At 45.4% G+C, this 25743-nt stretch overlaps 1 protein-coding gene across 1 annotated transcript; it reads left to right on the forward strand.

Moving 5' to 3' along the window:
* Positions 1-225: 225 nt before the first annotated feature.
* LOC129436317 (uncharacterized) lies at positions 226-4794 on the forward strand. Its single transcript, XM_073873388.1, has 2 exons — positions 226-4437; positions 4692-4794. Exon 1 carries the CDS (start codon positions 226-228, stop codon positions 3463-3465), a length of 3240 nt encoding a protein of 1079 aa, XP_073729489.1. The 3' UTR covers positions 3466-4437; positions 4692-4794.
* The last annotated feature ends 20949 nt before the right edge of the window (positions 4795-25743 follow it).

Genomic DNA, 25743 nt, shown 5'->3' on the forward strand with positions numbered 1-25743 from the left:
TGATTTGCTCATCACTACTTACCTTGTGTTTTGTGTTTGCTTGAAATTGATGGTTTTGCAGGTGATTGTAAAGAACAATTGCTTAAATCTTTTGAATGAACTGTGAAACTGTGGCAAGCATTGATTTCTATACACATCACACTGATACCCATAGAGAATATAGCACTTTAGTTTTATTTTGTATTTGTTTTTTTTTCATTGACAACATACACTACACAAATTAAAATGACAGATCCCAATGCTCAACATAGTACCCTTGTGAACATGGAGGTGCCTGATGTAGCCACTCCTCCTTGGCCACCGGTGTACCGCCAAGCTCCTTCAACAGGTGTTCACACCTTTTGTCACACACCCACACTTTTCAGAGGTTCTGCCCCACCAAGAGCACATGTGCGGTTTGCATCTCCACCATTAGGCGGCAGCACTCCAGCTCAAGTACCCATGGCAGAACAGAGACACAACGACTCTATGCAATTATGTTCAACAACGCCATCATTTGACATGACATCAGCTATTGCATCACCCCCTTCACGCCTATCATCAGGGATACAGTATGAACTGCCAGGAGATCTTCCAACACCTAGAAGAGAAATTGGACAACTTACTTCACAAGTTCAAGGAAATTGGGACACCATATATGATTTTATGACCAAGCATGAGAAGGCTGTGACTGAACTTACCAAGGAGTTACAATCCAGTTCATCTGATCACAAGAAGGAGACCACTGAACTTGCTGGTAAAATTGAGCAAATGAAGCAGCACATGTCCGTCACTTTATCTGCACACAAAAAACAGGCCGACAGTGAGACAGATCAGACACTTAAAGCCATAAAACTGTTGTTAACAGAAGAACTAAAGAAGACTGAGAATACCTTGGTATCGGAAATGCAATTCCTTGTGCAACAATTGCAGGCGGAAGTTCAGCAGGACATTCAGGCACTCCAAAGGAACCACCAGAGATCTTCTGATGATTTGCTGAAAGAAACCAATCAATTAATTTCATTTACGGGGAAACTTTCAACAAACCTGAGTGAATTGCAATCACAAATGGAGACAAAATTCGACATTCAGGAGAAAACCATTGCTGACCTAAAAGTGAAAAGTGTTTCTTCCTCTAACACGTCTTCTCTTGTCACCACTCCAGTTTCCATCCCTACTCCAGTTCCCATACCTGCCACTGTTGTAAAAAGCGATCACATCAAAGTTACATTCCCCACTTTTGGAAGACCTAGTGATGATCAAGATCCTTTATTATACATCACACGCTGTCAAGACTTTCTTGCTTTGCATCCACTCACCGATGATGACATCTTAGCCACCTTCAGAACCGTTCTCTCAGGCACTGCTCGTGACTGGTGGGAGGTAGCAAGAACCACGGTTACAAGCTGGATGGAATTTCAATCTGCTTTCCTCTCAGCTTTCCTTGCAGAAGACTACGAGGATGAACTGGCTGAACGTGTTCGAAAACGAACCCAAGGAGAAAAAGAGTCGATTAGGGACTTTGCTTTTAGTTATCGAGCACTTTGCAAGCGATGGAAATCGGACCTGGAGGAAAGGGACATAGTTAAGATGATACTCAAGAACATAAAACCATACCTTGCTAGTCATCTTCGTGGACATGTTAGCACTGTGGAAGAACTTGTACGTCTTGGCCACCAGCTAGAAAGAGACCATGAACAACAAACACAAGGTGATAACCGAACAATGCCCAAAACCACTACCACGTCAGTTAAAGGAACAACATCCACCCCACCTATTGTACAATGTTGGCGCTGCAAAGAGCTGCATGCCCCAGGCAGCTGTCCACATTATGTCTCCTCAAGCCAACCTACACAATCTGCAAGTCATCAGCCATACTCGAACAGACGAAATTATCATCCACACAAGCCAGGCCCACCTTCTCATAATACAGTGTCTTCAGTATCTACAAAGAACTCACCCACAGATCAGCATAATACTCCCCTTACACCTAGAGAAAAAGTTCCCGGAAATTCTGTCTGCATACCACAACAGTTAATGGTACCTGTTAGCATTGGCCCATGGAAAGGAAAGGCCATTGTAGACACGGGGGCAAGTTACACCCTCATCCACGAGTCACTATGGAGAAGCTTGTCACAGACACCCCCTGACCTTCAACCTTGGACTCGCGGACCACTCTATTTAGCAAATGGAAAAGCAGAAGTACCCCTAGGATGGATCAATACAGGTATAAATTTGCACAATCATTCTTTCACAATACCTGCTGCTGTCCTTTCCACACATGCCCTAGCGTATGCTGTAGTTTTAGGGTTAGACTTCATTTTCTTCAGTGGCCTACAAATCAACGTAATAGATCAAAAATACTCATTCAAGATTGCGCCCACAGAAGAATATCCTTTTCAACCAGGAGTTGCAAGTATCCCACCTTGTGTTGACTCATCACGTAAGAAAACCAAACCAACTAAGCCCAGTTTACACTTGATGACATCTGTACCTCCACCTACACCCTTACTGGTCCTGCAGCAACCTGATATAGTCTCTGATGAGGTGTTAATCAGAAATGCAGTAGACATGGCTCATTTACCCCCAGATGGAAAGCAGACCTTACACAACATCCTTGCAAGCAAGCAAAACACAGAACTACCTTGGTCAGAAGTTGACTTATGGGAAGAACAACAGAAGGACCCTGAAGTGACAAAGCTGCTGCAAGCCATAGCAGAAAATTCAGATCTGGAAAATCGATACGAAGTTATCAATGATAAATTGTATCAGAAAACACAACAAACAGATAATCACATACATTACAGAGTTTACATACCCCATAGTCTCCGAACTTCATTCTTACAGCATTACCATGCCAGTCCTTTAAGTGCCCATGGAGGAATCTTTAAAACTTACAAGAGACTGCAAGAAGTTGCATTCTGGCCAGGAATGTGGTCAGACGTAAAACGTCATGTAAAAACCTGCATAACCTGTCAAAAATTCAAGAACGATAATCAGAAACCAGCTGGAAAATTACAACAAACCATCCCAACCCGACCCAATCAAATGATAGGAGTGGACATTATGGGACCCTTACCACGAAGCACACACCAAAATGAATACCTACTGGTTTTCGTGGATTACTACACACGTTGGGTCGAATTATTCCCTATGCGTAATGCCACTGCCCACACTGTTGCCACCATTTTCAGGAAAGAAATCCTAACTCGATGGGGAGTACCGGATTTTCTTGTCTCAGATAGAGGTGTCCAATTTACCTCATCTGTATTCAAGGAGCTGTGTGAAAACTGGAGCATTACACCAAAACTGACCACTGCATACCATCCACAAACCAACCTAACTGAAAGAATCAACCGCAATCTCAAGAACATGATGGCCGCTTACGTAGAAGACAATCACAAAAAATGGGACCAATACCTACCAGAATTCCGTTTTGCTTTGAACTCTGCAGTACAGGAAACCATCGGACTGACTCCAGCCTAACTGCAGCTTGGTCGAAAACTCCAAGGCCCACTGGACAAACTTCTGCACGGTAACAATTTAACACCCGATGCTGCTTCTTATGATGTAGTTCAGCATCTTCACCAACTACACCTGCAAGCAAAAGAAAACAGTCAAAAACCGAAGGAAAGACAACTGAGAAACTACAATAAGGACAGAAGAGACTTAATCTTTAAAGATAAGGATCGAGTATGGTTGCGTAACTTCCCACAATCCAGCGCACAACGTAACTATAGTGCAAAACTCGCTCCTAAATGGAAAGGACCCTACCGTATTGTGAAGCAGCTTGGTCCGGTAAACTACCAGATAGTCCTGGAAGACACTGGGGAGGATGTCCGATCAGCACATGTCTGTAATTTAAAAAAGTGTTTCCCTACAGCAGAAGAATTAGAGTATCAGGAACAGGAAAACCTTCACAAGTTATTTCAAGATTCCTCTGATGAAACTGAAGAATTTTTAGGTTTCTAACCTGTATTTTTGTTGTTTTTGGTTAAATCACCCTTGGGTGCTTTTTTTTCCAGGGGGAGAGAGTGTGGCAGTGCAGAAACTTTCCGCCACCATATTTTTACATTCTTATTATTATTATTATTATTCGTGTTTGCCTCCGCGAATCGATCACATGAGAGGGAGGAGTAATAGGTGGAGCTAACCTGAAAGAACCGGAAGGAGAAAAGTAAATAAAAGAGACGGCATTGCATCCGGAAGTACTGCGTCATTGTTTTTGTTTACCTGAGTGAGAGTGTGGGCCTGCCGTGAGAGGACGGATGTTGTTCCAATGATGGCTGTTGAGTTTATGGACGAGTGCAACACTGAGCTTTGGCTTTGGATCGTGTGAGCATTTATCCCAGTCGATACTTGAGATAAGCTACGGACAACTGGATTGCTTTCCCGTCTGTTATGAGGACAGAGAGCTGCTACACCTCACTCCGAGGACCTCCACTTCCGTAAACTTTGGTTAGTACCCGTACGCTACTTCGTTGTATCCACCCTCATTCCTAACATTGATACACACACACACACACACACTCATAACATTCAAACATCACTCACGATTGAAGATTTAATTGCCACTTTTGTATGTTTCATGTTGAAAATGATCGTTTATTAGATGTTTTGTCACCTGCTTTATATGTCGATTATTTACAAATGTTTTCTCTTTTTTATTTTATGTGCACTCTGTGAAATCTTATGGAAAATGAACCATCAAGATGACGCAGTCCAGACCCCGCCTGTATTTTTTCAACATTGACATTTAAACTTCATATTTTTACATTTGACTTACCTGAAATAAATCACCAGCACCAAACTGCATCACTGGAGTACGATTGTGTTTTTCTTCGTTGTTGTGTTGTTGTATTTTTGTGTAACGGATGGTTTGTTGCTATCCGGGGCTATTTTTAGCTCTCATGAATTGACAAGATAAGTCTTGTCTGGCGCCCGAACATTTAAATAAAGTTTTTTTTTGAAAGTGAATTTCACTAGCGGCTATTTGGGGAGTGTGGAGAAAACTTTTAGTCACGTGACTTTGTGGCGTCGCGGTAGCGTCTCGGACCTGCGACACGGCGACCCGGGTTCGATTCTCCCCTATAGCAGACATTTGTTTTCGTTTTTTTTGTTTTTTGTATATTTACACTTTGAACAAAAGGGCCACCGTTACAAAGTAAATATGGCTCATAATCTGCTTAGTTTTTATAATTTTTGAGTGAACTATTCCTTTAAGATGTGTTTTGGTTGATCTCATCAAAAGTGGACGAAAGAGGCACATGTTCGTTTCAGCCTAATCTCACGAACTTCCGTATTATAGTCACGGAATATTTTGCTCATTTATCAGTATCATTGTCAAGGATCTCGACATTTTTCCGTGTCTGTACCACAGACTTTCTTTTACGTGTCAGTTTTATGTATTGGTTACTCAATTGTTTTTCCTATTTTCTTGTCGCTTGGGTTTGGGGTTAGAACGATTTTCTGTTACATAAAATGACATCCTAACTCAACTCCAGAGATGGGGACTCGAGTTTGAGACTCGGACTCGAGTGCAACTTAAGTCGCACACACAGTGACTTCAGACTCGACTTGAGACTTGTCCTCAAAGACTTCAGACTCGACTCGGACTCAAGCCGTGCGACTTGTGAACAATGTTTATTTTAAGGAAACGTCTGATGAGCTCGCTGTTATTCCCCTCCCTCCGTTCCCTACAACCTGCCCACGACGTAACACGTGACGTATCTGCTCCACGCCCGCGAACATACATGTCGACTGAACCGGCCACTGCTGTGCCATTCATCTGAAGCTTTGGGTAGTGCTGTGACGGATCAGCGGTTCGGCTCGCATGCGGTTCGCGGATTAATATGCAATAGGGTAAGTTTATCATTAAGGTGTTTCTAAGGCTTGCAATTGTTTAAATGGTTAAATAAATTATTAATAAATTAAATGTGTCCGGTCCAGCTCCAGTCAGGTCCAGAGTTGCGCTACTGTGTCTCATATGTAGTCCATTAACATACATTTGCTGAATAGAGCAATGAAAAACAACGTAACGTTTTTATGTGAAGCGACTGCTGCATCTTCTTCCTGAAGCGCTGTTTGGAATTCGCCCTCCGCCTGTGTGTGAGCACAGAGAGAAGTGTTTCAAAAGTTAAGCCAACTTAAAATCTTTTTTTTCTTGACAGGGCACATACACACAAAATGATCTCTTTTCTAATAAAAACATTTGTTTATGTCTTAAGAAACCAGTCAGAAACCAGTCTGGGCTTATTTGTTCTTAAAGAGACAGTAACCTCAATTTACTGAATTGTTTAAAAATCAGAAAAAAATAGTATAAAACAATAATTTAACTGACATCCTAACCCAAATCTAACCCCAAACCCAAACAACAATGCTTAAAAACAGGAGTAACCAATACTTGAAATTGACATGGAAAAGAAAGTCCTTGGTACGGACACGGAAAAATGTGAAGATTCGTGACAATGAGACGGATAAATTAGCAAAATATTTAGTGACTATAACATGGAAGTTCGTGAGATCAAGTTGGTTCGTTCTCACCTGATTTTAATCTGCCTCTTTATCCACTTTTGACTGCTTCTGTCCTGATTACTTCAAAGGGATGGTCTATGGGCGACGGGCACTAATATTATGTGAGAGTACCACTATTTGTGTTGTTAGTAACATGCTGCACAGCGTTTTGTACATGTATATGTAAGGGATTTCTCAGATATTTCAGAGCAATTGATGTAATAAGCTGACACAACTTTCACACGCAAAAACAAAAATTAAAGAGGCGGGGAGCAGTCGCTTTAGTTTAATCAATGGTAGCCTAAAGACCATGCCGAAGACTGGGTTCACACTAGAAGTCAGGACTGAAGAAATAACATTGTGCTCGTACATCACACATTAGATCAATAGGGGAAGAGTAGGCTCTTTTGCGGATGTTCAAACACATTTAACCACATTAGCGTCTACACCACAAAAGCAATTCGGTCGAATGCGTTTTCGACTACCTGAACGTGGTCGAAAGTGGACAAGCTCAAAACATTTCACACCCCGTTTACACCTGTATTTAGCATTGTCCACTTGTGATCTGATCGGCCAATACGCATCTTAACACCAGGTGTAAACAGGCACCCAGAGGTAGTTGAAAACACATTTGATCGGATTGCTTTTGTTTTGTAGACAAATGTGTTCGAATAGATAAAAAAGACTGCATACTCCCTGCCTACTGAACTAATGTGTAATTTTTGAGCACAATGTTTCCATCTGTTGTGACTTCTAGAGCAAACCCACAGTGTTCGGCATGGTCTTTAGACTTTCATTGAAAAACTGAAGCTGCTCTCCACCACTTACATTTTTGTTTCATTTTGCATAAGCTTATTTCATCAACTGTTCTGAAATTTCAGAGAAAGCTCTTACATATACATGCACAAGTTGTTGTACAACATGTATACTAACAACACAAGCAGCAGTACTCTTAAATAATATTTTTCCGTGATAACAAAAGATGAGGGACTCGCCCATCCCCTCAAAGTAACCAGGACAGAAGTGGTTGCAAGTGGACAAATGAGACAGATTAAAACACCACCTAAGCTGGATGGCTGGTTTTAGCTGGTCTCCCAGCCTGATTTTAGCTGGTAAAGCTGGTTTAGCAGGCTGGTTTTAGAGGGTTTTGGACACTTTTTAGCTAGTCTTAGCTGGCCAGACTAGAAGACAAGCTGACCCACCAGCTTAAACCAGCCTGACAAAGCTGGTTGGCTTGCCTTAGCTGATTTAAAATGGAAGTAGCTGGTTTAAGCTGGTCCATCCAGCCTGGAAAGCTGGTTGAAATGGTTCTCCAGCTACAAAAGTGGCAAAAAAACCCTCTAATGACACTTTTCCCTTGCATACCCTACAGGTCAGGCCGGGTCAGCTTACCTCACTTTGGCTTGGTTAGCTTTTCCATCAAGTTGTGGGAGGGATTATACGGGTGTCGTTATATTTCCGCTGCCTACTGCTGTGACATCATACAAGTGAGAGCGTCGTTAGAATTCCATACGTTTCAATACATTCATTTATTTCTCAGTCTGCCACAAAATCAAAATTGACCACCACAAATAAATGTTTGCACATCGCGTTTATCACTATACCTCTGTCTCACATGACAATTTTTGTACAAACACCTGTGTCGTCAGTCAATGTGCTCTGCTGAGCCTTAATTAAAGTTGCAAAAATGCAGTGAATGCGGACATTCGTTTAGCGAATGTACTGACCCAAACCACAAGTCTGAAAAACACTGGTATGGTGTTCCTGATTCTCAACTTGTGGATGTTTTTCACCGCTAAAAGGGAGTTTGGGAACTTACAGCAAAGCACAGATGATAACAGGTTTGCTCGAGACGAAGGTAAAGCTAATCTTGCGTTTAGCATGATGCTCGTCACGACTCACGATTCTCTAAGACCAATTAGAAATCTTCAGTGTTTTTGTCACAAGCCAGGGGCTGGCTGCTAGTGGTTAAGCCACGCCCCTTCTCAATTTCCACCTCGAGGAGGTCCCCAAAACCAACCCAATGACCAAACAACAACGAGGAACAGGTAAGTATAAAAAATAGTCTTTATTTATTTAAATATTTAAAATGTACTGGGAATTGGGGAAAGGGAAAATTAAAACTAATGTCCGGCTCTGCCCTCCAGGGGGCCACGAGCAAGTGAGTGACGGGGGGTGGGGATAACGTCGGGGAACGGGCTCCCGCCTCTGATTCCCTCTGCCCGTGGCGCGCTCCTCTTCCTTCCTGGAGGCAGAAATAAATCAAAGTCAGTGTTGGTATAGACTTGTTCGTATCCGTGTACCTGTAGCTAGCTCGAGGCGTTTCGCCGCCTGTCTCACACAGCTCCTCGCTGGTCGACTCACTCTCCTTCCCTGTTCTCTCTTTCTCCACAGATGACTGCTGGGACACAAAGGCACAATGAATCGGTCTCCAATGGTTCTCTCACCCCTGCGCTGACTACAGCGTTCGGTAGGTAAGGCTCTCTTCACAGCTCGGTATCTCAGTGCTCACGCTGGTTCTCTCTCTCTCTCCACAGATGACTGCTGGGACACAAAAGCACAATGAATCGGTCTCCAATGGTTCTCTCACCTCTGCGCTGACTACAGCGTTCGGTAGGTAATGCAATCTACACAGATCGGTAACTCAGTGCTCACGCTGGTTCTCTCTCTCTCTCCACAGATGACTGCTGGGACACAAGGGCACAATGAATCGGTCTCCAATGGTTCTCTCACCTCTGCGCTGACTACAGCGTTCGGTAGGTAATGCTCTCTTCACAGCTCGGTATCTCAGTGCTCACGCTGGTTCTCTCTCTCTCTCCACAGACGACTGCTAGCTACCACTTCGAGGTAGGTATGGCTCTCTGCACAGCTCTCACGGCACACTCCTCTTCCCTGTTGAGTTGGCAGGTTTTAACAGGTTATGCTTAATGTAACAGGGTGGCGGACTTACGATGGCTGGCTACGCGATGCGTCAACTGGACAGTGGTCTTTCCTAGGTGGCGCCGGGGGCCGAAACCCTCTCGGCGAGCTCGTTGGTCCACAGAGGGGCGAGAACGTCACGCCGGCACACCGGGTCGAGCGCTGCCCTTTCCTCGAGACCCGTTGGTCGATCGAAAACTGGACCGGGGCGCCCTCTCGTTGAGACCTCGGGGCGGCGGATCTCCTTCGCCTCAAGCTCTGCGATGATGAAAAGAAGACACAGGTAAGGTAGCAATAATACAGATAATACTCACGCACCGTCAATAGCACAGTTCTTCACCGCCACTCATAAACTCAAGTCCGCCGAGCGCCTAGCTGGGAAAATACTTCGAGATGCCACTTCGTGATTTTTAAGACTGAAACACACTCACAGCATAATCATGTACAGGTCTTACTCTAGGACCATAGTTCCTCTTTGCCGTCGCTGAAGCGAGTGACTGGAGGCGGGGGCTACGTCGGACAAGACAACAGCAATCCCACTGCAAGACACAGCATTACACAGCACCACTTCAAGTGAAAATTTCTACATCCAAGACTCACCCACCACTCAGTGCACACAATAGACGCCCGTCTTCCTTTCCTTCGCTCTGGACGGAAATATGGAGATGTTAACTCGGCCTAGTGTTTGTATTTCGTCACTGGAGCTGTTTCACACAAAGGCCCTTCGGCTCACCCACCGCGCTGGCTCAGGGGTAGGGCCGTCCGCTCTCTTTTGGAAACACTCAGAGATATACAGGTCAAATACATACACAATACTTCTGTAAGAAGATTCCGTTACTCACAACTGTTGTATTTTCTTTGTCCTAGATTGTCTTCACGCTGTAATAGTTCCAAATGCACAGACAGGGCGTTTTCCAGCCGCCAACACTACTCTTCCATAAACGTATACTCACAACGGTGCGTCTTTTCTCCCTTCGTTGCTTTCCTCCAAGGTCAGTATTCGTTTACTTCGTTTACTTCGTTTACTTCGTTTACTTCGTTTACTTCGTTTACCTTTAAGGTCTTCGGTATTTTCCTTCACGTAAATCTATAATCCAGAACGAGAGAGAGAGCAATACAGCAGTCCAAAATAGTGTACCAGGTGAGCCCAACTCAGCGCTACGGTCCACACCAACAACAGGAATAATCGACCTCAAACTGTGTTTCAAACTGATCTAAAATACTCTCCTGAGTGTTGTTCTCGCCCAATCACCCGGCGCTCCTCTTGATAACTCTCAGCTGCATGTAATTCGGCTGATTACAGCGTTCGCGGCGCTACCGGATGTCCGGTGTTTTCTTTTACCGGTCCGGGCGGAAACATCCGGGCGGAACCAAACTTGCCCAATTTTTGGTTCCGCCTAAAAGATCGTCACTCCTGTGACATCCTCCCCCGCCAATGCATTCTAGTCCCTGGAATGCCTCGGCGTTGTCCACTCACCGTACCGGGCAGGGGGGCGTCCTCGGCTCTCCCGTTGGGAGCGTCTCACGGGTGAATCGGGTTCGACTGGTTCGGGTACTACCTCTGGTTGCATCTGAGCCGCCGGGGGTTCAACCGGCTCCGGTACCAACTCAGGCGGTATCTGGGCCACTGGGGGTTCAGCTGGCTCGGGTGCTATTTCTGGCTGCCTCTGGGCGGCCGGGGGTAGCGCCGCCACTGGTCGACCTGGTACCACAGCCCATCCTTCCATCCAGGGGGCCACCGGTACTGGCTCTGTGGGCCCTTCTCTCACAGCCTCAGGGTAATTCGGACAAGGGCGGAGCATGTTCCGATGTACTACACGTTCGGGGCCAGGTTTTCCCTCCGGCCGGATGGTGTACACCGGCTGTCCCGGTCTCTGCTGCTTGCAGACCACATACGGGATAGCCTCCCAGCGGTCACTTAACTTTCCCTTTCCTTGCCGCCGGTTATCTCTCGCCAGGACCCTCTCACCTGGTAACAGGGGGGCATCTCGAGCAGTCCGATCATACAGACGTTTGTTCCTTTCTCCTGCCGTCTGTATCTTTCTAGACACTTGCTCGTACGCAAAGTGTAGGCGCTGGTGATGGCGCCCCACCCACTCCGTCACACTCACTTCTTCCCGGTCTGCTGCTACTCCCAGGACCAGGTCAGTGGGCATCCGTACGTGCCTGCCGAACATCAGGTAAGTAGGGGCGTACCCCGTCGTACTATGAACACTGTTGTTATATGCTTGCAAAAGGTTTGGTAGCGCACTCACCCAATCGCTCTGCTGTCGTTGATCTAAGGTCCCCAGTAGCCCCAGTAGGGTCTGATTGAACCTCTCACAGCTTCCATTCCCCTGGGGGTGGTACGACGTGGTGTGGGTTTTGGTACATCCATACAACTGGCATAACTCACGGATTACCTTGGATTCAAAGTTTGCTCCCTGGTCGGAGTGCAGAAACTCGGGACATCCAAATGTCTGGAACACATTTCGCCATAGAGCTGTGGCGGTGGTGTTGGCAGTCTGGTCGAGCGTCGGGACTGCCCAGGCGTCTTTAGTAAATAGGTCAGTAACTACCAGACTGTTTTGATAACGGTCCTGAGGGCGGCCTAGCGTCAGGAAGTCCATTGCCATTATGTGGAGGGGGGCTTTCGCGTGGATGGGTACCATCGGTGCTCGGGCCTCTCGTCGAGATTTAAACAGCGTGCATCGGGGGCACGCTTGAATTAAGTCGTTCACAGACGCCTCCAATCCCGGCCAGTAGAAGAATCTACGCAGTAGGGATACGGTTCTCTCCTGTCCCTGGTGTCCCAACTGGTCATGATAGGCCGAGACCAATGCGTTTACCTGGTTGGCCGGCACCACGATCTGACACACTTCCTCGCCCACTTTCGGATCGCAGGTCTTCCTGCAGAGCACTCCCTCCTGTAGCTCCAGCTTCTCCCACTGTCCCAACAACTTCTTCTCCGTCTCTGTCTGGGCTAGCCTTTCCGCTGGCGCGGGCCGTCGGCCCCGTTCTACCCACGTCTTCACCTGACACAAGTCCCGGTCCTGGGCCTGTCTCTCTATCCAACGGCGGGGGTCCCACCCCCAGTTCCCTGGTGCAGCTTCCTGCTGGCCTCCTGGCGCCTCCACGGCCCCTATCATGTAGCCCTCCTCACGGCTATCCTCCCTTCGATACCCCTGGTGTCTGGGGCTCTTTCCCTCTGGCAGTCTTGAGAGGACGTCCGCGTTCGTATGTTCTCGTCCAGGCCGATACTGCAGCTTGTAATCGAAGTTGGCCAGCTGAGCCACCCATCGCTGTTCCACGGCCCCCAGCTTCGCCGTCTGTAAATGTACTAGAGGGTTGTTATCTGTAATGACTGTTACCTTAGCTCCCCAAAGGTAGTCTTTGAACTTTTCGCTCAAGGCCCACTTCAGGGCCAGCAGTTCCAGCTTGAAAGAGCTGTAGTTCGCGTCGTTCCTCTCTGCCGGATGGAGACTCCGGCTCGCATAAGCGATCACCCGCTCTGTACCTTCTTGCCGTTGGGCCAATACTGCCCCCACTCCCAGGTTGCTCGCGTCTGTATATAAGACAAAAGGTTCAGAAAAATCAGCATACGCCAAGATGGGGGCCTGTAACAACTTCTGCTTCAACCTCTGAAAAGCCATCTCACAATCATTGTCCCAATTGATCGGGGGCGACCCACGGCCCCGGTTTCGTCCCGTGCCAACCAGCAACTGGTTAAGGGGCTTGGCAATCTTCGAGAAGTCTTTAATGAATCTCCTATAATATCCCACGAACCCCAGAAAGGATCGTACTTGCCTCACAGTCTTAGGCGCGTCCCAATCTTTCACTGCCGAGACTTTCTCGGGGTCCACGGCCACCCCTGCTGCGCTAACCACATGGCCCAGGAACTTCACTTCTCGCCGCAGCAGGTGGCACTTGTCCGGCTGCAGCTTCAGCCCGTACCTTTCCATGGCTCGGAAGACTTCCTCTAGGTGCCGGAGGTGGGAATCGAAATCTGGGGAATACACAATCACATCATCCAAATATACCAATACTGACTCCATCAACTGACCTCCAAGGCAGCGTTGCATCAAGCGTTGAAAGGTGGCCGGAGCGTTGCAGAGCCCGAAAGGCATCCGGTCCCACTCAAACAGTCCAAACGGGGTCGTGAAGGCGGTCTTCTCCCGGTCCGCCTCGGCTACTTGCACCTGCCAGTATCCACTGGCCAGATCTAAGGTGGAATACCAGGCCGACTGCGTGAGGCTAGCAAGGGAGTCTTCAATTCGTGGTAAGGGGAAGGCGTCTTTCTTAGTTACCAGGTTCAGCTTGCGATAGTCCACACAGAACCTCCAGGCTCCCGTCTTCTTTTGTACGAGCACGATGGGGGCCGCCCAGGGACTACTACTCTCTCGGACAATGCCCCGGCCCAACATGCCCTGCAGGAGTGTACGTACTTCCGCATACAAGGTAGGTGGGATCGGTCGATATCTCTCCCGGCTTGGCCCTGCGTCCCCAGTGGGGATGTGATGTTCCACCACCCTGGTGCACCCGTAGTCCTCGTCGTGCCTTGCAAACACATGTTGCCACTTCCGAAGGAGTGCCTGCAGTTTCTGTGTCTGTACCTGTCCCAGGTCGTCTCCTTGCAGTGACTCACCCGCTAGGTGTCTTGGCACACCTCTCCCCTGGTTACTCGCCGGGGCATCCATTTGGGTCAGGGCCACCTCGATCACAGTGGGGCACACCTGACGGAAACTGACGTCCCTCTCTTCCCTCACCTGGTGGGGTGTGACCATCGTCAGCCGGGCCAGTCGTTGATGCCGGTGTAACTGTACTGCATAGGGGTGCTCGTTTCGTACCCTCACTGGAACTCTCCCCCGGCGGACCGCCGCTAGTCCCCGTGCTACCTCCACTTGCGGGCAATCTGTATGTGGTTCTACCAACACCCACTCCTCTGGGCTCGCTTCCCGAAGGGGCACTCTCGCCCATACGATAGCCTCACTCCTAGGGGGAATAGACAAGGCAAAACGACACATTACTCTTCCCACTTCCTCCCGATTTCTACGAACCTGGTTCATTTGGACCCGGCGGCAATCGGCCACTACACGCTCCCACTTGGGTCTCTCAGTAGGTGAGATCCTCGGACCAGGCCTAGCCTGGAATATCTCCTCCCAGCATTCGGAGAGGACATTCATGCCCAATAGGGCTCGGTGGGCGCCTAAACACCTATCTTCGACAATGATCACACCTTTTTGGGGGACGACTACCCCATGCACTTCAAGATCCGTCAGGCGATAGCCAATGTAGGGGATTTCTAGGCCGTTAGCGCCCTTCAACGTCAGCCAGGGGGCCTCCGTTCCTTGTGTTCCTCCCCGTCCGAATATCTCCTTAGAGAGGCTTTCTGCGAACATCGTTACCTGTGAGCCCGTGTCTACCAGGCACTGGATCCATTTGCCACACACTCTTACTTCTGCCACCGGGCTATGCCCGACCATCTGTTGCCTAGAGCTGTCCCTTCTTCCCGGGTCTTCTCGAGGGGTCCCGGCCACACGACCCACTGTGGCCGGTCGTCCTAAAAACCCCCTTCAGATGCCCTGCGGGGCCCACACTGGCGGCTGTAATGTCCTGGCCCACCACACCGGTTGCAGATCGGCCGTCCCTGATCATCCCATTCGAAACGGGGCCGAATATATCGGTTTGGACGTCCAGGTGGCTCTCGGCTCCTCTCCGAGTGTACTCGCTCTCGGGGTGCCGGCCTTGGTTCCTCCCGCGCCCTACCTTGGCGCAGCTCTCCCAACAGAGTTTTAGATAATTCTGACATCTGCTCCCGGACATCCTTCAAAAGTTCGGCTTTCAGAGCCTGCTTCCAATCCGTGCGTTCTGGTTGTGTCGGCACGTTCTCACTTATAGCCGCGCATACTGGGGTCTCACTTACTTCCACCTCATCGCCCTCCAGAGCTAGCGCCTCCTTCCTTAGGTCTTCAAATGTGAGGCCGGGGTCTCTCCGAAACTGGACCCTCAGACTCTGTCTCACGGGGCCCTCTTTCATCCCCAGAAGGAATTGGTCGCGCAGCAAAGTTTCTCCGTCGCCCAGCCCATGGTCGCGGCGGGTCTGTAGCCGGGTGAACTGTTCACGCAGTCTCAGGGCAAACGCTCTAATAGGTTGTCGGGGGCCTTGTTTAATATTAAAAAATTGGGAACGGAGGACGGCTACGGGGGTGTGGTCACCATATTGCTCGGTGAGAAACTGGAATATAGTTTGGGCATTGGTTCGGACAGCTTCAGGGGCGGCCTGTACTTCTCGCCGCGCCTCTCCCTCTAGGGAGTTCAACACGAACTGTAGCCGCTGGGCTACACTAAGGCCCTGCAGGTCGGCTAGATACTCTAGCTGGGCCTTCCATTCCGTTAGCCGTACTCCCGACTCTGCCCCTCCATACTTTTGGACCCAAGGGCTGCCCATAAAAACAGGCACGGCACGGGGTTGGGCTGCGGGCCCCGCGTTGTCGGTCATTGGGCTAGTCTGGTTACTCAACTCGAGGTGGAACCCTGCCGACTACGCCAAAATCTGTCACAAGCCAGGGGCTGGCTGCTAGTGGTTAAGCCACGCCCCTTCTCAATTTCCACCTCGAGGAGGTCCCCAAAACCAACCCAATGACCAAACAACAACGAGGAACAGGTAAGTATAAAAAATAGTCTTTATTTATTTAAATATTTAAAATGTACTGGGAATTGGGGAAAGGGAAAATTAAAACTAATGTCCGGCTCTGCCCTCCAGGGGGCCACGAGCAAGTGAGTGACGGGGGGTGGGGATAATGTCGGGGAACGGGCTCCCGCCTCTGATTCCCTCTGCCCGTGGCGCGCTCCTCTTCCTTCCTGGAGGCAGAAATAAATCAAAGTCAGTGTTGGTATAGACTTGTTCGTATCCGTGTACCTGTAGCTAGCTCGAGGCGTTTCGCCGCCTGTCTCACACAGCTCCTCGCTGGTCAACTCACTCTCCTTCCCTGTTCTCTCTTTCTCCACAGATGACTGCTGGGACACAAAGGCACAATGAATCGGTCTCCAATGGTTCTCTCACCCCTGCGCTGACTACAGCGTTCGGTAGGTAGGGCTCTCTTCACAGTTCGGTATCTCAGTGCTCACGCTGGTTCTCTCTCTCTCTCCACAGATAACTGCTGGGACACAAAGGCACAATGAATCGGTCTCCAATGGTTCTCTCACCTCTGCGCTGACTACAGCGTTCGGTAGGTAATGCTCTCTTCACAGCTCGGTATCTCAGTGCTCACGCTGGTTCTCTCTCTCTCTCCACAGATGACTGCTGGGACACAAAGGCACAATGAATCGGTCTCCAATGGTTCTCTCACCTCTGCGCTGACTACAGCGTTCGGTAGGTAATGCTCTCTTCACAGCTCGGTATCTCAGTGCTCACGCTGGTTCTCTCTCTCTCTCCACAGATGACTGCTGGGACACAAGGGCACAATGAATCGGTCTCCAATGGTTCTCTCACCTCTGCGCTGACTACAGCGTTCGGTAGGTAATGCTCTCTTCACAGCTCGGTATCTCAGTGCTCACGCTGGTTCTCTCTCTCTCTCCACAGACGACTGCTAGCTACCACTTCGAGGTAGGTATGGCTCTCTGCACAGCTCTCACGGCACACTCCTCTTCCCTGTTGAGTTGGCAGGTTTTAACAGGTTATGCTTAATGTAACAGGGTGGCGGACTTACGATGGCTGGCTACGCGATGCGTCAACTGGACAGTGGTCTTTCCTAGGTGGCGCCGGGGGCCGAAACCCTCTCGGCGAGCTCGTTGGTCCACAGAGGGGCGAGAACGTCACGCCGGCACACCGGGTCGAGCGCTGCCCTTTCCTCGAGACCCGTTGGTCGATCGAAAACTGGACCGGGGCGCCCTCTCGTTGAGACCTCGGGGCGGCGGATCTCCTTCGCCTCAAGCTCTGCGATGATGAAAAGAAGACACAGGTAAGGTAGCAATAATACAGATAATACTCACGCACCGTCAATAGCACAGTTCTTCACCGCCACTCATAAACTCAAGTCCGCCGAGCGCCTAGCTGGGAAAATACTTCGAGATGCCACTTCGTGATTTTTAAGACTGAAACACACTCACAGCATAATCATGTACAGGTCTTACTCTAGGACCATAGTTCCTCTTTGCCGTCGCTGAAGCGAGTGACTGGAGGCGGGGGCTACGTCGGACAAGACAACAGCAATCCCACTGCAAGACACAGCATTACACAGCACCACTTCAAGTGAAAATTTCTACATCCAAGACTCACCCACCACTCAGTGCACACAATAGACGCCCGTCTTCCTTTCCTTCGCTCTGGACGGAAATATGGAGATGTTAACTCGGCCTAGTGTTTGTATTTCGTCACTGGAGCTGTTTCACACAAAGGCCCTTCGGCTCACCCACCGCGCTGGCTCAGGGGTAGGGCCGTCCGCTCTCTTTTGGAAACACTCAGAGATATACAGGTCAAATACATACACAATACTTCTGTAAGAAGATTCCGTTACTTACAACTGTTGTATTTTCTTTGTCCTAGATTGTCTTCACGCTGTAATAGTTCCAAATGCACAGACAGGGCGTTTTCCAGCCGCCAACACTACTCTTCCATAAACGTATACTCACAACGGTGCGTCTTTTCTCCCTTCGTTGCTTTCCTCCAAGGTCAGTATTCGTTTACTTCGTTTACTTCGTTTACTTCGTTTACCTTTAAGGTCTTCGGTATTTTCCTTCACGTAAATCTATAATCCAGAACGAGAGAGAGAGCAATACAGCAGTCCAAAATAGTGTACCAGGTGAGCCCAACTCAGCGCTACGGTTTACACCAACAACAGGAATAATCGACCTCAAACTGTGTTTCAAACTGATCTAAAATACTCTCCTGAGTGTTGTTCTCGCCCAATCACCCGGCGCTCCTCTTGATAACTCTCAGCTGCATGTAATTCGGCTGATTACAGCGTTCGCGGCGCTACCGGATGTCCGGTGTTTTCTTTTACCGGTCCGGGCGGAAACATCCGGGCGGAACCAAACTTGCCCAATTTTTGGTTCCGCCTAAAAGATCGTCACTCCTGTGACATCTTCACGTCACATTTTATTATCAGCTCAGCTCGCTTGGAACCCCAACCGAGGTGGTACTAAAAAAAAAAGGTTCGGGTGTACGGTACCCAGTTGAAAAGCCCCCCAAAACTAACATGTTACACCAGCTTAAACAGCTAAAACCAGGCTTTTCAGTAGGGCAGGTGTGAATGGGCATGTGTCTCTCTCGTCGACTTGAGATCCGATCAACTAAAACACATCTTAATACAGTACCAGGTGTAAACAAGGCCAAGGAGAAACAAAAGGTAAAAATGCTGTTAAAGTGCAAAACTGTTCTGTTCCACTATACTCAGTAGTACCCCCTCAAGGTAGATCTGTTTGGGCTTCGAGAGCGTGAGATGTGGCGTAAGGTCACATTTTATCTTAAACAGCACAAAGCCTGTTTCAGTAGATCTGCTCCGAGAGGAAGAAACTCTAAATTAAAAGGCTGAGTGGACAGAGTAAGGTTGTCACCTGTCTGGTGTACATTAAACAGGAAGTCAAACAGAGGCCTACAAGGTGCATTCAGATTGTTCTGGTTTTCATCCTTCAGTAGATGCAGGAACTTCTGTTTTGAGTGATCGCCCCATTTCCCCACGACAGATTTCAGGAACAGTTTGCAGAAGGGTTTATGTCTCGGTGAGCTCAAACAGTCACGGAGACACATTTTTTCCATAAATTTGCTTTTCTTAAAGCTGGTCCGGCGCTATTTATCATAACAATGATTTCCTGTAAAATGAACTACAGCGGACAGAAGTTATCAGAGGATACGTTGACACCTTTCATCTTCTGCGCAAAGTGGCAGATGGCCGAGTTTCATATAAACATCAAACACGTTAAAAAGTTAAAGCACACAGTGAATCACACAACACAAGGGCCTCGGATTTTGCTGCGTTTCTGGATTTGTACCTGAATTCTCTCTAATCCATTCTCAAATACCTCAAAACAGTTTGGTGTTATTCTTACAGCTTAAAACTTGGCAGGTGTGTAACCGGACCCACGTTAACAGCCTGACAGATTATTCCATTTCTCTGCAGAACCATTTTTGAAGGGAGGATGATAGAGGGAGCAAGAGGTGGTGGAGGAAGGGAGGATTTGGCAGATGAGTGTACTCTGCAGGTGTTGGGTAATTGGATTAACAAAGGGCAGAAGAAAAGGAATTCCATTTTTTTAAAGAAAAAAAGAGAGAGAGTTTAAAATAACTTACTGCTCTCATAAGAATGAATTTTATATGCTGTGATACAGCGAGATCTAAACGTTCCCCGTCCAGATCTCTGAATGTTTTAAAACCATCAGGCTCTAGAGGCTGGGGAAGAATGCATGATGTTAGAAAATAACCTTTCTTTCTATCTCTCTTCTTTTCCCTCTCCTCTCCTCTGTTTGAAAGTCTTTCAAAAGATACACCAGAGAGTAAATAAAGAAAAAAGCGGTCGCAGCGAGCAGTCGCGCCTCCACCGGAGCGGGAGTTTATCTTAAACTCTAACCACAATAAAACTGGCGGGATGTACCGAACGACAATGAAGACCACTGATGCCTCACACCAGTTTGATTGTTCTCCAAAACCAACACCCCCCCGAGACACACATACACACACACACACACACACACACACACACACACACACATCTACCTTGCACCCTGTCAAGTCAAGGTATCCGAGTTAAATGGCTACATTGTGAAGTTCCAGACAAAACACTTGTAAGCGTGTTGTTTTGTCAGTGGTGAGGTGGCACTGACGTTCGTGTGGAAACCTTTGGCTCTTTGTTGTGGTCGCATCGCACCGTGAAAATGTTTTTGTAAAGCTCGCTTCAGACAAAGTTGGAAACACACAGCTGTATTATTTAAATGTGAGAGATGGGAATCTTGTCACAGGTGTCCGAAATGGGAGGCCACCTTTCCGAGCCGTGTGAATATGCAGCGTTTGAAAATGAGCCGTGTTTCGATCCAAAATACATTTCGGAAAATCTTACATGACCTTCCTCACAACGAAGCATAAAAATCTCTGTCAGACATCTAATTACACGAGTCTTTGTGTGCTCCATGTGAGAAATAACATTTACAGATATTCCATCCACCTATCAAAACAAAGCGAATGATGAGCTTTTTAATCTTTAATAGGAAAATTAAATGACCCTGAAAATGTACTCCTGGTCAAATGCTCTGAAGATGCACCAGCCCAGCACCATGGAAACATTTTGAAGGGGTCCTATTATGCTTTTTGTTATTTTTTTGTAAACTTTAGTTACTGTGTAATGTTTTCTTTGAGCAAGTTCTGCAATGTTACAATGCTCAAAGCCCACTACAAACGGAGATATTTTCTTGAACAGTTTTAAAACACTTCTTTCAACACACTTTTCAAGAACTACATGCTTGTTGGGACTTCAACACACTTCTTCCATATAGTTATGCTAATTTCAATATTCCCAATCAATGCAAAATGCATATATATATATATATATATATATATATATATATATATATATATATATATATATATATACATATACATATACATATCCAAGGCTTGGATGCTCTAATAATGAATGACACTTACACACTGCACACCAGTCACACACTACATGGCCTCCAGTGTGCTTCAAGAGCAATTCAAGAGCAGAATGCTCCTAATATGCTTTTCCATCACTCACATTGTTATTTAATGCCATAAACCGATCGATCTGCACAGTGCCGCATGAAGTCGAGCACAAATGCGGTTAAACGCGGCTGCATGTAATCGTGGTGCACGTATCAGAAGAGTTTTTACAATGACAGCTGAAGTTGATGAAGAATATAAACAGTCACATAATTGATGTGAACCTTTCAAAGATTCCTGCTCCGGCACAGTTCATGCCCTCACTATTTCCCCCCGCCCTGATCCAAAGTGAATCATGGCAGAGACCATCTCTCCAAGCGTACTAGGGTACACTTAAGCATACCGCACTCTGGTATGGTACGGAGTGATCACACTAGCCAAACAAACTGTACTTTGGCGGTCAAACGTACTCTGGTGCAGTACGGTACACATAACGTGTGCGACTTAAAAAGCTCAAGATCACAGTTATGGAAAGGAGCAGGACATTTACAACACCAATCAGAGCATTTTAGAAGAAAGTTTTTCACAAAGTTTGCAGTAACTTACAATCAGACCGGAAAGAGAGAAAGCCTATTTTAAAACCTATTTTAGTACAAAAAATCAAACCCTTTAATAGCACCCTTTTAAATTTAGTGCAAACAAGCTATAAATTAACAGAGATCTGTAAAAAAGTTAACATCGGTGGTAACATGTTATTTAATGCTAATGATACGGCCTGTTACTGGGATATAAACATGTTGTTCTAGTGTATCACATCTGCATGTTTTCTGATGCTATCTGCTTATCATCATTATCTACAGTATTTATTTTACACCTCAATAAACAAACAAACAAACACTTGTAAGATCACTCGCCCCCAAAACTCCCCTTAAAATAATTTTGCCCCATATTAGCCTTTGGTAATCTATAAAAGAAACTTAATTGTTGACTAGATTACAATTTTGTTAAACAAACAAAAACAGGAAAAGTAAAACCGAAAAAAATTCTGAAAGATTCTGAATACAAAAAACAAAATGTAAACAACACTAATAACACAATAATTTAAATTAATGTTATACAGTATGGACAAAAAAACAAATGAAATGTTTATTCGGGTAAATGTATCACTGGGATACCTTAAATGCATTGCAAGTCTATTTGGAAAATGCATAAATACATTAAAGTATATGAAGAGTTTGGTTCTAAAATGCAATAAATCCATTAATAATAAAAACTTGGTAAAACGTGTTTTCTATACCAAGAAATTTACAAGATGAAAACCACTATTTAACTTTCACATAGCATCTTTAGGTTATAATAACATTAAAATTCAAATCCATAATTCGATTTTTAAAGATTTATTATAAAAACTGATTTTTTTTTCAAAATGCTATAAATCTATTGAATCAATGTATAAATGTGCATTCATATTTTGCCATTTTATATTCATTTAGTTGACTAGTGGTATACACTGATAAAAAAATAAACATTAATGACATTAATCAAAACATTTAACTTACTTTGTCATATTAAGAACACCGATATTGCTGATGTCATTTTTGGAACGTCATTGCTGAACTTTTTTGACAGCGATCAGCTGTAAAATGTTTTGGTCCTGCTTTTAAGTAATTTCGAGTAAAATAATGATAAGTTTTTCATAAGATCCCCTGGGGTCAATGTGTTAGCATGACAGAAGCTTCATGCTTTCGTGTGAGAACAAGCAACAGTCGGCATTTTTCCGTCGCCCGAGTGACTTACGTTTCTTCCCCACCACAGAAACCACCATAGGTTTATCAATGCCACCAAACATATTATTTTGTTTTTGTTTGTTTGTTTGTTGATCACGAAGTACAAAGTAGATGAGGAAAACTAGGATTCCGTGTGTACTGTATGTAATGCACCGCCAGTGTTGTTTATAATGCGTGGAATGGTGCGCTGTGATTTTTTGAGCGGATTTATTGCATTCTGCAGAGAAGGAAGAGTGTCGTTTATCGCGTTTTGGGAATAAAGGGAGAAAAGATGACAGAATTACACGCCGGATATCAGATTTTGCGTAAAATTAAGAAATGACTTTTTAATACTGACCTGATATAATACTTTTTTAAATGCCGTTTCGCGTTTTGGAACCAATCTCTTGATGCAAATGTTTGCCATACACTATTAGTGATTAAGAGGTTTCTGTTTTCATTTATTATAATTGATACATTTTCTAGTTGTAAAACAGTCCAAAAAACTGTGCAATTCCATAGCCAATCCACAATCCACCATCATCTGCCATGGTGTACATACCTGTGGTCTCATCACTTAAATGTTCACTTCTGAAATGTGCAACAGTTATCACACTGAAGGTTTTACTTGGACTCAGACCACTGTGAAAAAAAATGCTGTTTTATTTTCCAAAACCTTCCAAATGTTTCGCCTTAAGTATATTTTAAAAGAATTACTGCAAAAATTGAGGCTATTTATACAGTGATAACTTTGGTATTTGATATTATTAAATGATCGGGCCCCTCAATGGATGTACAGTATAAAGAGTGAAACAGGACACTCAAATTCCATCACAGTCAACATAAAAAAGCTGATTTGCTTATAAATCTTTACAAATTTCGTCAGGGTTAGAAACTGCAGAAGGATTAAAGCGCTGGAAAGTTTAGTCCAAAGCAAAGACAGTCATCAAAATAAACCAAACGAGGAACAAAAATGTACTGCATACCAGACTGAGACAGAACTACAATGATACATGAGAATGTAACAACTCAAGGACACAACCACACATATACACAAACTTGACAGGAACTGATTTATGACAGAACATGGGTGTGTATGTGTGAGAGAGAGAAAGACCAAGCCTACTTACTCATGTACTTTCCCCAATGTTTTGATTGACAGCTGCATAAAAGTAAGGGCTTTGTTTCATTCATTCTTTAATAAAGAGATAGTTTGCATTACTTCTCCAAAGACATGAGTAACATCAATAAAATGGATGATAAAATATGTTGTTGTTCTTTGAGAGCTTCCGTCTATAATTCTGCCCGGCCTCAAAAACTGCCGTTTCATTGTACTGTATACGACTTGCTCACACTTTATTACAATGATTATTTTAAAGTGCAATTACATATGTGTGTACTGAGTAATGATAATTAATTACATTTTGTGCATATTTATGTCTATGTGCAACTAATTTAACATAATATATGTGCAATATAATTATCCTGGTGTGTGTGTAATTATTTTGTGAAGCTGATTGTATTTACTCATTGTTGTTGTTGTTAGTGTAGTCTAAATTACTGTATGTAAAATTACTCAAAAATGAGTCCTATTTTTAAACCATACGAGATCAGGATAACTAAGAAGAATAGGCCTACATGGGAACAAACCCATAGTGAGGTATGATTTTCAAAATCATTTGGATGCTGTTCATAACAGACCAGATTACATGATTTTTATTTATTTGGCTGCTAATGCATCAAGGGCGGAAACTGACACAAAAAATAGCATTCGTGTAACAAATTGTACAGACTGCGAATATATCAGTGGTTGGACCGGACATCGCATCTATGTTTCTGGTCTTTGAAATTCACTACCAAATGGACGGTTAGGTTTATAAAAGGAGACTGTGGTTATAGTGTTTTCTGAAAATAAGACTCCTGTTAGTTTACATGGCGGAGAATAACTTTGATTTTCTTGATTCGATCTCTGTAAAGTTGCTCCAGGTCTCAAAAGAGGAAATGAACACGTAAACGAAAATGTATAGAAGAAAGTTTCTCAATGTCTATCTAATTAGTTAAAATAACACGGGCTGTTTCGGCAGATACGTTAGCGGTGGGTTACTAACAGTAATGCTATTAGTCTGTTGGCTCTTTAGAGAAGTGACTGAGGTGAGAATGTGTCACGGTGACATGTTGTTTGTCATTTCCCTGTGTGAGGTCACACACCTGAGGTGTGACGTGCATGTGTGTTCAAGCCACTTAGAGGTACAACGGCAACAGCCACCATCAAACACGAAGGCTTTGATCTGATTGGATAATTAATTGGATGTCCATTAAGGACAGAAAACACATGTTAAAATTAATTAAGAGAATCTACATGAATTTATACCTTATTGTTACATCAGACAAGAATTTAATTAATAAGTTATTTAGAGTACCACATAAGCGAACCATCTGGACTCAAAACGCATATAAGCAGAGCTGGAAGTGGGGGTTTTAAGGGGTAATTTTTAATGAAGTAAAGATCCAGTTCAAAATGTAGAGGATTTCCATCTTTGATCCATGTAAAAGCCTCCAAATGCTATGCAAATACAATATAGTGGGATTTTGGGTAGATATGTTCCTCTCAGTGAATCTTCACCATTGCGTATAACAGCGCAGAGTTTACAATTAAACAAATACCCACTGGTCTCTCTTCCTCTCTCTGTCTTCTTTAAAGAATTTCGATCATAATAAAGTTTGACACAAAGTTTGCTTTAAAAACCAAAGAGCCATTTGATGAGCACTGAGTAAAACGAACCTGTTCATTAAAAGTACAGAAACTCGATCTTATAATGCTGGCCAGATTGGCTTACAGTGGCCCCCATATCACATACAAGCTTTCATCTTCCAGTCGTGCAATGCCATACTTCTCTGTCCACACCACTGCCTCTGCATGCACGCCTGATTAATAAATTGTCCTTGATAAATATTGCATTTTGTTCCATAGCC

This window comes from Misgurnus anguillicaudatus, chromosome 11 (assembly GCF_027580225.2).
Source record: "Misgurnus anguillicaudatus chromosome 11, ASM2758022v2, whole genome shotgun sequence".
Taxonomy (NCBI): Eukaryota; Metazoa; Chordata; class Actinopteri; order Cypriniformes; family Cobitidae; genus Misgurnus; species Misgurnus anguillicaudatus.